This window comes from Exserohilum turcica (genome assembly GCF_000359705.1).
Source record: "Exserohilum turcica Et28A unplaced genomic scaffold SETTUscaffold_9, whole genome shotgun sequence".
NCBI classification, from domain to species: domain Eukaryota; kingdom Fungi; phylum Ascomycota; class Dothideomycetes; order Pleosporales; family Pleosporaceae; genus Exserohilum; species Exserohilum turcicum.
The window spans coordinates 1,613-11,859 of record NW_007360310.1 but is presented as its reverse complement, the minus strand read 5'-3'; the positions used below and the strand labels follow the sequence as shown (position 1 = coordinate 11,859).

At 47.5% G+C, this 10,247-nt stretch overlaps 1 protein-coding gene across 1 annotated transcript; it reads right to left on the bottom strand.

The window, feature by feature from the left end:
• Positions 1–1,183: 1,183 nt before the first annotated feature.
• Positions 1,184–2,134, bottom strand: SETTUDRAFT_44593 (uncharacterized protein; the record flags this gene model as incomplete). Its single annotated transcript, XM_008033091.1, has 3 exons — positions 1,184–1,681; positions 1,735–1,980; positions 2,018–2,134. 3 exons carry the CDS (start codon positions 2,132–2,134, stop codon positions 1,517–1,519), a joined length of 528 nt encoding a protein of 175 aa, XP_008031282.1. The 3' UTR covers positions 1,184–1,516.
• Between the last annotated feature and the right edge of the window lie 8,113 nt (positions 2,135–10,247).

Below are 10,247 nucleotides of genomic sequence, written 5' to 3'. Positions count from 1 at the left end.
CACTAAGAGGGAATATCTAACAACGTTGCAAGATTCGTGCGAAACTGCTATTGCTATAGAGCGCATGCGTTAAGGCTTAAACGACAAGGGTTACTTCAACCTGTACTAGTGGCGGAGAGATTTTAGTCCTAAATCTTAATAGACTTTATAACAAATCTTCCTTAAAAGAACAAGAAATCCCCCTAATTTCTACTTGTAATTACAGATTAGCTGTCGAAATTCGTATAGCTAGAAGCAATAACATCAATGGCAGCAGAAGCGTGCGGTACAAGGTTTTAGGACACATGGTGGAGGTTTTACGGATTCCCATCCCACATCATTACAGACCGCGGGTTAGATTAGCTAGGAAAGTTCTAGACTGCGCTATGCGAAAAGGTGAAAATTAAGCAGCTCTTATTAACAGCACACCACCCCTAGATAGATGGAGGGACGGAGAGAGCGAACTAAGAAGTGTAGGCGATTCTGCGGGTTGTCGTGAATTTCGCACAAGACAACTAGCCCTAAACAACAGGAATTCTACTGTCACAGGTGTAAGCCCAAACCTTTTGCTTAATGGGTATGACATTGCACCAGTACAGGTGCAGGAGGAAGTAGGAGCGAGCGCGCACACCCCTAGAGGACGCGCAGTCTAATTCCTAGAACACCTGCGGACTGGAGAAGAATGGGCGTAAGCAGCGATCGCGTTCGTATAGCAACAATAACAAGACGCGATAAATAAGAAAAAACGCGCAGCAGAGCGGTTCTAGGTAGGTGATAAGGTATAGTTCTTAATGCGCAACGTGAAAACAGTGCGCGCTAGCAAGAAACTTGACTAGCTATAGATAAAATTTATGGTTATAGCGACACTAACACTATTAATAGTGACATTAGACCTACCTAGAAGCCTACATAAAACCGTACATGTTAACCTAGTAGAACGCGCAGCTGAAGACCCGCTCCTAAGCCAAAAACTAGTGGACGCAAGGCTAGGACTAGCACTAGGGATGGAAGAAGAGGACGACACAGAAAAAATGGGAGGTAGAGGAAATTTTGGCCAAAAAGCGTGCGCGCGGCCGCGGGAAGTGGCAAGTCCTAGTGAAATAGAAGGGCTGGCTGCAGCTATTATGGCATCTAAAGGAGGACTTCCTAGAAACAGCGGCACTTAAAAAATTTTCACAACAGCAAATAGGGGGGAAGGACAAGAGGTAAGTATAGGAACATTTCATTTTTGTACAGTTGCCCCTAGGCGGCCGTCGCAACACTAGGAAGGTGCTAGCCTAGGCATGCGAAGAAATCTCAGTATAGTACATGATGCCCTAGGTGGCACACGCGACTTCCACTAAGGAAGCTAGCCTAGAGGCGACACGAAGTCGCGACAAGAAATCCATAACAGTGACACTATTTCACCATAGTCCGGTAAGAAGTGCCCCAGGTGGCACCCCGCAGCCACCATGTGGCGCAGGGGGGGACGCGCGGCAGCGAAACGCCACCGGCCTAGACAGAAAGGCAAGCAGATGGATGCAGAGGCGAAGGCGACTCAACGACGACGATACACGTCGCGACGCCTTGAGCGCTCCTCACGGAACCGACGGAACTCCTCCTCATCCTCAGTATCCTCGGGGCTGCGGGAACGACGCGCTTCGATGCGGCCACGGGGGCGGGGGGTAGGCGAGCCGGGAGCGGTACGACCGAGGAGCAGGTTCTGCAGGAAAGTCAGAAAGAAACACCAGGACCCAGGACGTATGCAGCAATTACCTGAGTGGTAGTGAGCTGGTGAGCCACCTCACGCTGCGAATCGAGCATTCCTTGAATGCTGGCTGCGATACCGTTCAGGGCAGGAGCCAGGTCCTGCAAAACACGGGAGTGACTGGAAGATGGGGGAGCATAGGGGACGAGGGCGGACGAGGCTAAGCTGGAGCGGGACGGAGTGGAGGGAGGGTTCAGGCCCTGGGAGAGGGCAGCCTCATACGCCTCCCAAAAGGCGACACGAAGCTTGTTGAACTGCCACAATCAGCAACCGATCCGAAAAAACACTTACAGACTGCGCATGCGAGCGGGGGAGGTCGGCACCCCTCCGAGGAGGATCACCGCCACCACCACCATCACCAGGCAGGCTCATGGTGTGGGAACCAGGGGCAGCATCGACGTCCGCCATGGTCACGGGACGGACGCTGCAGGAAACGACAAGGAAAAGATGGGAATGTGGTTGAAAACGGGTAGGCGGCGGGGTATAGTGGGGGAAGTTGCACCGCGGAAGACGGCAGGCGCGCCGCATTGATTTGTTGTGGGCGGCACGGACTCAGCTCGCTTAAGGCTTAGCACCGAGGTTTCGCCGACCTAGAGGAACATCAAAAACACCGGAACGTTGGAACGCTGGAACACCAGAACCATGACGGAACTCTTAGAACGCGTCCTCCTCTAATACGCCTACAAGATAGCACGTGCAACAAACTATAAAAGGAAGAAGGAAGAGTACGTAAGGGGGTATGTTAAGGATTAGGCTACGCCTACTCCTACATTAGTATAGAACTGAGATAAGACTCCTATAAGTACCAGGAAGGAGCACACCTGAACACTCCCCTAAGCAATACAATACCTTTTGGCACCTTACAGTTTTCTGATAGGGATCGTACCATAACAGTATATAGTATTAACTAAAAGCGTAATTATTTTACTCCTTATATCTATCTATTTATTTATATAAGTAAAGCGTATTGTATTTTCTTTTTTTTCTACTAAGCTAGCTTTCACCTTTTTTGTATCTCTGATAAGTAGCTACTTATTAGAGATATAAGCGCATCTAAGATGCTAGTAATTATATAATAGTAGCTTTTACTTTAAGTAACTTTAAATAAATAATAGCCTATCAAAGGTACGTAGTAGTTACGTAATAACTAATATGATAAAGCTTTAAAAGATAAGTATTTTTTGATTACTAGAGTTATTTTACTACTAGTTCGAGATATATTACTACAATTACCCTATTATTTAGTATCTTAACTTAATTTTTATAGTATTCTTTTTTTACTTTTTTATCCTTTTTTATACTTTATATAATACTAATTAACTAACTAACTAACTAACTAACTAATGAGTTTATAAAATAAACACTACTTACTTTAGCTATCATATTATTTATCTTAATAAGTAGCTAAAGTATAGCTTCTTATCTACTTTGTTGTAGTAGGCCTTTTTAATAATACTAACTACTACTTTGATTTATATATTTAGCTAAATCACTATAGAAGTGTCCTACTTCGCTGCATTAGAGACATGCCTTACTGTTGTAACGCTTCTTGCGTTCTTCTAGAGAGAGGCTATCTTAGCCTTTTCCTTGTAACGGGCTGAACGCCCTTTGGATAGCTCCTTGATGGAATCTTGGTTAAGCAGCAGACGCTAGGTCTTACTCTGCAACCCGGCATCTGTGCGAGGCCTGAGCGGCGCCCAGACGACGCGCTTAGACACTCGGTGCAACCTTTCTCCAACAAGTAAATAAACACTACGCAAGTAGACTCTATAGCTCTCTATTAAATACAACCTCTTATATACCTCGCGATTGCTCCCTAGAGCGCAGCCCCTTACATTTTGTATTTAATCCCAATTAGACATAAGCCTTAGGCAGACTATCTTCTAACTAAGTTTTAGAGCGTGTTGTTAGTGCGAGCTAGTAACACAGAGTTAGTGCTGCAATAGGTACGAAAGGCCTTTAGTGCAGCGAGAAGGTAGACCGTCGCAAGATAGTACACCTAGGGCAGAGCTTCGCAGGAAGTTTAGCCGTGAGAGACAGTAGGCGATTTAGTCGCCCAGGACCTGTCTAGGAAGTCCTACTGTGTCTTGGAAAGCCGAGCCGTAGGCGCAACGTCGCGTAATAAACTACCTAAAGGCCACTCAGGCCTAGCGTACAGTTAGCTAGAAGCGGACGTTGTAGTGAGAAGTCCTGTCAATCCTCTATCGGACAGGGTGCAGGCCGTGCGATTACTCTCAATTAGAGACGAGATCCCACAAGCGAGACGGCAAGACGCGAGTCTTCCTAGGGACGCGACACGACAGCAGCCAAACGCTATTTAGAACTAGCTAGAAGAGAAGTACGGCCAAAAGTAAGCCCTACTAGTCCTCACTGACGAGGAGTAGGCCGCAGTCAAGGACTGCGCGAGCGGATCAAAGAGCGACTAGAAGCCCTGCATATTAGTAGGCAAAGAACAAGACGTCTAAAACAAATTAGGCAATGGAGATTAACGTTCCAAACTTGAATGTAGAAGAGCTGGCGGCGTATGCTACTGCTAAGAACTAGGCAGGAGTATCAGATAAAGAGATCCTGCGCGAAATTACACAAATGCTTAGAGAGGACGGATGGAAGGAGGCAGCAATCAAGCTAACGATTAAAGCGGTCGCCAAACGATCGGCCGTCGTGGGAGGAAAGGGCTCACTAAGGCAAGGAGGCTCGCCGAAGGCCAACCAGGATGCCATGGCCTAGATGATGGAGCTGATGAATCGGTTAACAGCCCAGAACCAGGTGCTAACGGAACGGCTCGTGGCACTCGAGCGTAACTAAGCTAAGGGGCGTTCAGAGTCGTCCCATAGAGCCTTCACGCCTTCCCCAGCAGCAGCCGCAATCGCCAAGCCAGCTACGCGCAGGAACAAGTTCCCGCACCTAGAACTATTTAATAGAGATCGAACAAAGTACGTAGCGTTTAAATACAAGACTTAAGCTAAGCTCTAGCACGAGTACGAAGGAACTTCGAGCCTCGCTCAGATCGAGTACGTGGTTAGTAGGTGTACGGGCAAGGCAGCGGATGTACTTCTACCCTAGGCAATATAGAACTAGAGTAAACGCCACATTGAAGACCTCTAGAGCTTTATAGACTAGCAGTTTGACGACCCACACTAGAAGTCCAAAGCACTTAATCGCCTTTTAACTCTCAAACAAGGCAAGCTCTTAGTAAGAGACTATCACATGGAGTTTAACCGTCTTAAGATTCAGTCAGGCGAGCAGTTTGGCGAAGCAGCTAAGAAGAGTATGTTCTTAAAGGGCCTTCACACTAAGCTGCAGGAGGCTCTTGCTACGATTGATGAGAATCTATCGTACGAGCAGCTAGTCAATAAGGCAGTAAGAACGTCCGACAACCTCTACCGGGTAGGTCTCGTTAAACTGCGCGCAACGAGCTCCCAGGTGGTAGATCGCCCTACTACGATAACCGCTCAACACGAAGCTAGTCTGGACGTTATAGACTAGGAGCCTTCGAAGGTTAATTAGGCGCGAGAAGCTAGAGGTAAGCTACGACAACCTCCGCCTAACTGCTATCGCTGCGGAGAGCTAGGTCATATCGCGAAATACTGTTAAAACGCCACCTAGGTCAAGAAGGCAAGGCCCGCGCTAAGCAACGTTGGACATAAGCCGCAGGAGGAAGTTGATCAGGTGCCGAGTAGCGCCTTGGAAAAAGAGTAGCTCTGGGCCAGAGTCTCGGCCTAGAGCCTCTAAAGATGGATCGGCAGATACGTAGCGAATGGAATTAGTTTTAGCAGAAGCATATGCGTCCCCTACCAATTACCGTAGATCTTATTGTGAACAACGTAGCAAACGATGTCGCGCTTATAGACTGCGGATGCCTATGCTATGCACTAATTAGCAAGAGATTTGCTTACCGCCACCGTCTAGAGCGCTTTCAGATCCCCTCTTAGATAATTAAGGGAGTGAATGGCAAGCTGTTAGAGATTAGCGAGGTCGCCTAATTCTCGTTCAAGATGCATGGGTACGAAGAGACTGCTTATGCATACGTGATGGACTTGTCCTCTAGTAAGGACGTGTACCTTAGTAGAGGATAGATGGACCACTAGGACGTATCAGTATCTCCTACTAAGAAGAGTATTTTTATCCACTTAAAGGGCATTTGAGTGAGGTTAACTAAAGGACGCCTACAAGGAGGAGTTAGCTAAGTTAACGCTGCAGCGTTTACGGCCTTAGTTTATAGGCATAAGAACGCTCTAAATAGCGTTCAGATCTTCGCCGCGTTAATTGCAGACATTAACAAGGCGCTACAACCAAAGAAGCCCGTAGATGTACGAGCACTGCTACCAATACAGTACCAGGAGTTCTATGAGCTCTTCAACCCGAAGCAAGCAGAGAAGCTTCCACCGCACCGAGGGCTAGGGGTGGACCACAAGATCGAGCTAGAGCTGAAGGATGCTCAGCCACCGTAGGGACCTCTCTATAGCATGTCGCGCGGAGAGCTCCTAGTCCTTAGAAAGGAACTCACATCGCTTCTTAAGAAGGGATTCATCCGCGTAAGCAGCTCGCCAGCCGCAGCGCCAGTATTATTCGCTAAGAAACCTAGAGGAGGGCTCTGACTGTGCATCAATTATCAAGCTCTAAACGCAATTACTAAGAAGGACCAGTACCCGCTACCTCTCATCCGAGAGACACTCAACGGCTTAAGCAAGGCCAAATAGTTCACAAAGTTGGACGTTATCGCAGCCTTCTATAAGATCCATGTCGCACTAGGCGATAAGTAGAAGATAGCCTTCTAAACAAGATTCGGACTGTTTAAGTGGCTAGTTACCCCCTTTAGCATGGCGAACTCCCTAAGTACTTTTCAACAATACATTAACTAGACCTTAAGAGAACACCTAGATGACTTCTACTTAGCATACCTGGACGACGTACTAATCTACACCAATGGCGATCTGTGCCAGCACCAAGAGCACGTCCGAAAAGTGCTTAGCAAGCTGCAAGCCGCAGGGCTACAGGTGGACATTAAGAAGTGCGAGTTTGAAGTTAAGACAACTAAGTACCTTAGGTTCATTATCAAAGCAGGTAAAGGGATAAGCATGGATCTAGCTAAGGTAGCCGCAATCCGCGAGTGGGAGGCACTAAAGACAGTAAAGGGAGTAAGATCGTTCCTAGGGTTCGCGAACTTCTACTAAAGGTTCATTAAGAACTTTGCGCAGCTAGCCGCACCCCTCACTAGGCTTATAGGTGACGTCCCCTTCTAATAGGGATCTGAAGAGCAGTTAGCCTTTAAGAAGCTAAAGGAGATCTTCGTTACAGAGCCCACGCTAGCGGCGTTCGACCCAGATCGGGAGACAGTGCTCGAGTGCGATTCGAGCGGCTACGCGGTGGGCGGGGTGCTATCACAGTACGACGATGATGGAGTCTTACGGCCTTGCGCGTTCTTCTCGCAGAAGAATAGCGCGCACGAGTGCAACTACGAGATCCACAACAAGGAGTTGCTTACGGTAGTACGATGCCTTGAGGAATGGGATTCCAAGCTGCGTTTAGTTGAGAAGTTCAAGGTGATTATGGATCACAAGAACTTGGAGTACTTCATGAAACCTCGCATGCTAAACGAGCGCCAGGTGAGATAGTCGCTTCTACTTAGTAGGTATAACCTAGAGCTGCTGTATCGGCCAGGCAAGCAGAATGTGAGAGCCGACGCGCTCTTAAGAAGAGAACAAGACCTGCCTGCAGGGGCAGAAGACGAGCGCTTGCAGAAGCCTTTCGTGCAAATATTTAAGCCAACAAACTTCTATTAAGAGATAGCAAAAGAAGAACTAGAAGAGGAACTAGAAGAAGCTATTTTAGTAATAGCCACGAAAACACGAAGCCAACGGCGGGAAGAAGAGGCTGTTGCCCTAGCTAAAGAAGAACTAGGCCAACTACCTCCTAGAGAACTAGACGAAGAAGCGTTGGAGCAGAACGAGTTAGAGAAGCTCTAGCAAGAAGCGACAGCGAAGGATTAGGTCTACTAGGGAGCGAAGAAGGCTGTAGAGGACTAAGAACGACGTTTCCCTGCGAACTTAGGCCTAAAGTGCTCAATCGAAGACTGCTTAGCGGACGGCGGAGTCCTGTTTTACCGAGGGCGCAAGTGGGTGCCAGACAACGACGAATTGCGAACGGCAATCATCAGCGGCGCACACGACTCATTAGTCACTGGCCACCTAGGACGCGAGCTAACGTACAAGATACTCGCAAGGGACTACTTCTGGCTAGGCATGACCAACTCGATCTGGAGATATGTTAGAAACTGCGACGCTTGTGGACGGAGCAAGTCCTAGAGAGAGGGCACGCAAGGCCTTCTAAAACCACTGCTAATACCCACCCGGATCTAGAAGGAGATCTCCATGGATTTCGTCGAAGGGCTACTAGAGAGTGAGGGCATGACTAGCTTGATGGTAATCACTAATCGGCTTAGTAAGGGTGCGATTTTCGTACCGCTCCTAGATACAAAGACAGAAACTATCGTTCGAAAGTTCATTAAACGTATAGTCGCATATCACTGGCTACTAGACGCTATTACCTCTAATAGAGGCAGCCAGTTTGTGAGTGCACTATGGACAAGACTATGCGAGCTTCTGAAGATCAAACGGAGACTGTCGACAGCCTACCACCCACAGACGGACGGTGCAACAGAAAGGATAAACAGCGTCTGGGAGACCTACATCCGAACGTTCACGAACTAGGCTCAGAATAACTAGGCACAGCTCTGCCTAATGGCCCAGATCGCGATTAATGGTAGAAACGCAACGTCGACTGGAATGTCACCGTTCTTCTTATAGCATAGGCACAAAGTAGAGCCGCTGCAGCTAAAGCTAGACAATAAAAGGCAACAGCAGAGACCAGCCGAACAGCTTTCGGATGAGCAGAAGGCAGCAGAGATCGCGGTTAAGCTACAACAAGCCGTAGAACTAGCCCAAGCAGGCATAGCAGTTGCTCAACAAGAACAAGAGAGACAGGCGAACAAGACTTGGAGAGAAGCGCAGAGCTACTGAGTAGGCGACAAGGTATGGCTGAAGCTCGATCAGCAGTACAGCACAGGGCGAAGCTCTAAGAAGCTCGACTGGAAGAACGCTAAGTACACAGTGGTTAAGGTAATCGATAGCCACTCAGTCCAACTAGACACGCCCCCAGGCCCACACCCTGTTTTCTATGTCGATAGGTTGAAACTTGCTAGCAACGATCCGCTCCTAAACCAGGTTTAGGACGACTATTAGCCACAGCCGCTGCAGGTAGATGGAGAAGATGAATGGGAAGTAGAAGAAATTGTAGCAGAGGAGGTACGCCGTCGTGGGAGAGGGCATAAGCTATACTACGAGGTGAAGTGGAAAGGTTTCCACCGAACGACGCTCGAACTAGCAGAACTACTAGAGGACGTTGAGGCAGTGGACCGATGGGAAGCATTCACGGAGGCTGCGCGAGACAGCGAGGGCCGCCTCCTAGAGGGGTTTCGAAGAGGCGACGCAGTACCACCCTAAGGAGGGGGGTATTGTAACGGGCTGAACGCCCTTTAGATAGCTCCTCGATGGAATCTTGGTCAAGCAGCAGACGCCAGGTCTTACTCTGCAATCTGGCATCTGTGTGAGGCCTGAGCGGCGCCCAGACGACGCGCTTAGACACTCGGTGCAACCTTTCTCCGACAAGTAAATAAACACCACGCAAGTAGACTCTATAGCTCTCTATCGAATACAACCTCTTGTATACCTCGCGATTGCTCCCTGGAGCGCAGCCCCTTACATTATATTCAATATTAGATAGCATAGATAGCTATTTATAAAACGACTATTTAGCATTATTAAGTTAGTTATTAATATCCTTAGCCACTATTATTAAAATAGACTTTGCCTAAAGAATGAAATTAAGCAAGTAGTAGTTAAGATTAGGATATTACGAGCTTAACAATTAATTTTAACGCTAGACAAATTATTAGAGATTAACAACCTTAGCGACTTAGACCTCTATAATAAGGTATAATCTAACAAAATCACTAATTACGTAATAGTCCTAGGGCTTATACAAGCAGATGTAAGGGGCTGCGCTCCAGGGAGCAATCGCGAGGTATACAAGAGGTTGTATTCGATAGAGAGCTATAGAGTCTACTTGCGTGGTGTTTATTTACTTGTCGGAGAAAGGTTGCACCAAGTGTCTAAGCGCGTCGTCTAGGCGCCGCTCAGGCCTCGCACAGATGCCAGGTTGCAGAGTAAGACCTGGCGTCTGCTGCTTGACCGAGATTCCATCGAGGAGCTATCCAAAGGGCGTTCAGCCCGTTACAGCTAATACTACCTTTAGCGGATACTTCTTGCTCTAGTATAGTATGTTATATTTCTCTACCACTTTAGGTGAGATTATTGTTTGAGTAGCTTTACTATTAATTAATGCTTTTATCTTATGCCTATGTACTCGCATAATTGCTATTAATTCTATTAGGTAGCTCTTAGTGTGATATACACGTCCAAGGGTTGTTTTAGAACTACTTTTACTAGCGTAACCTTATCTC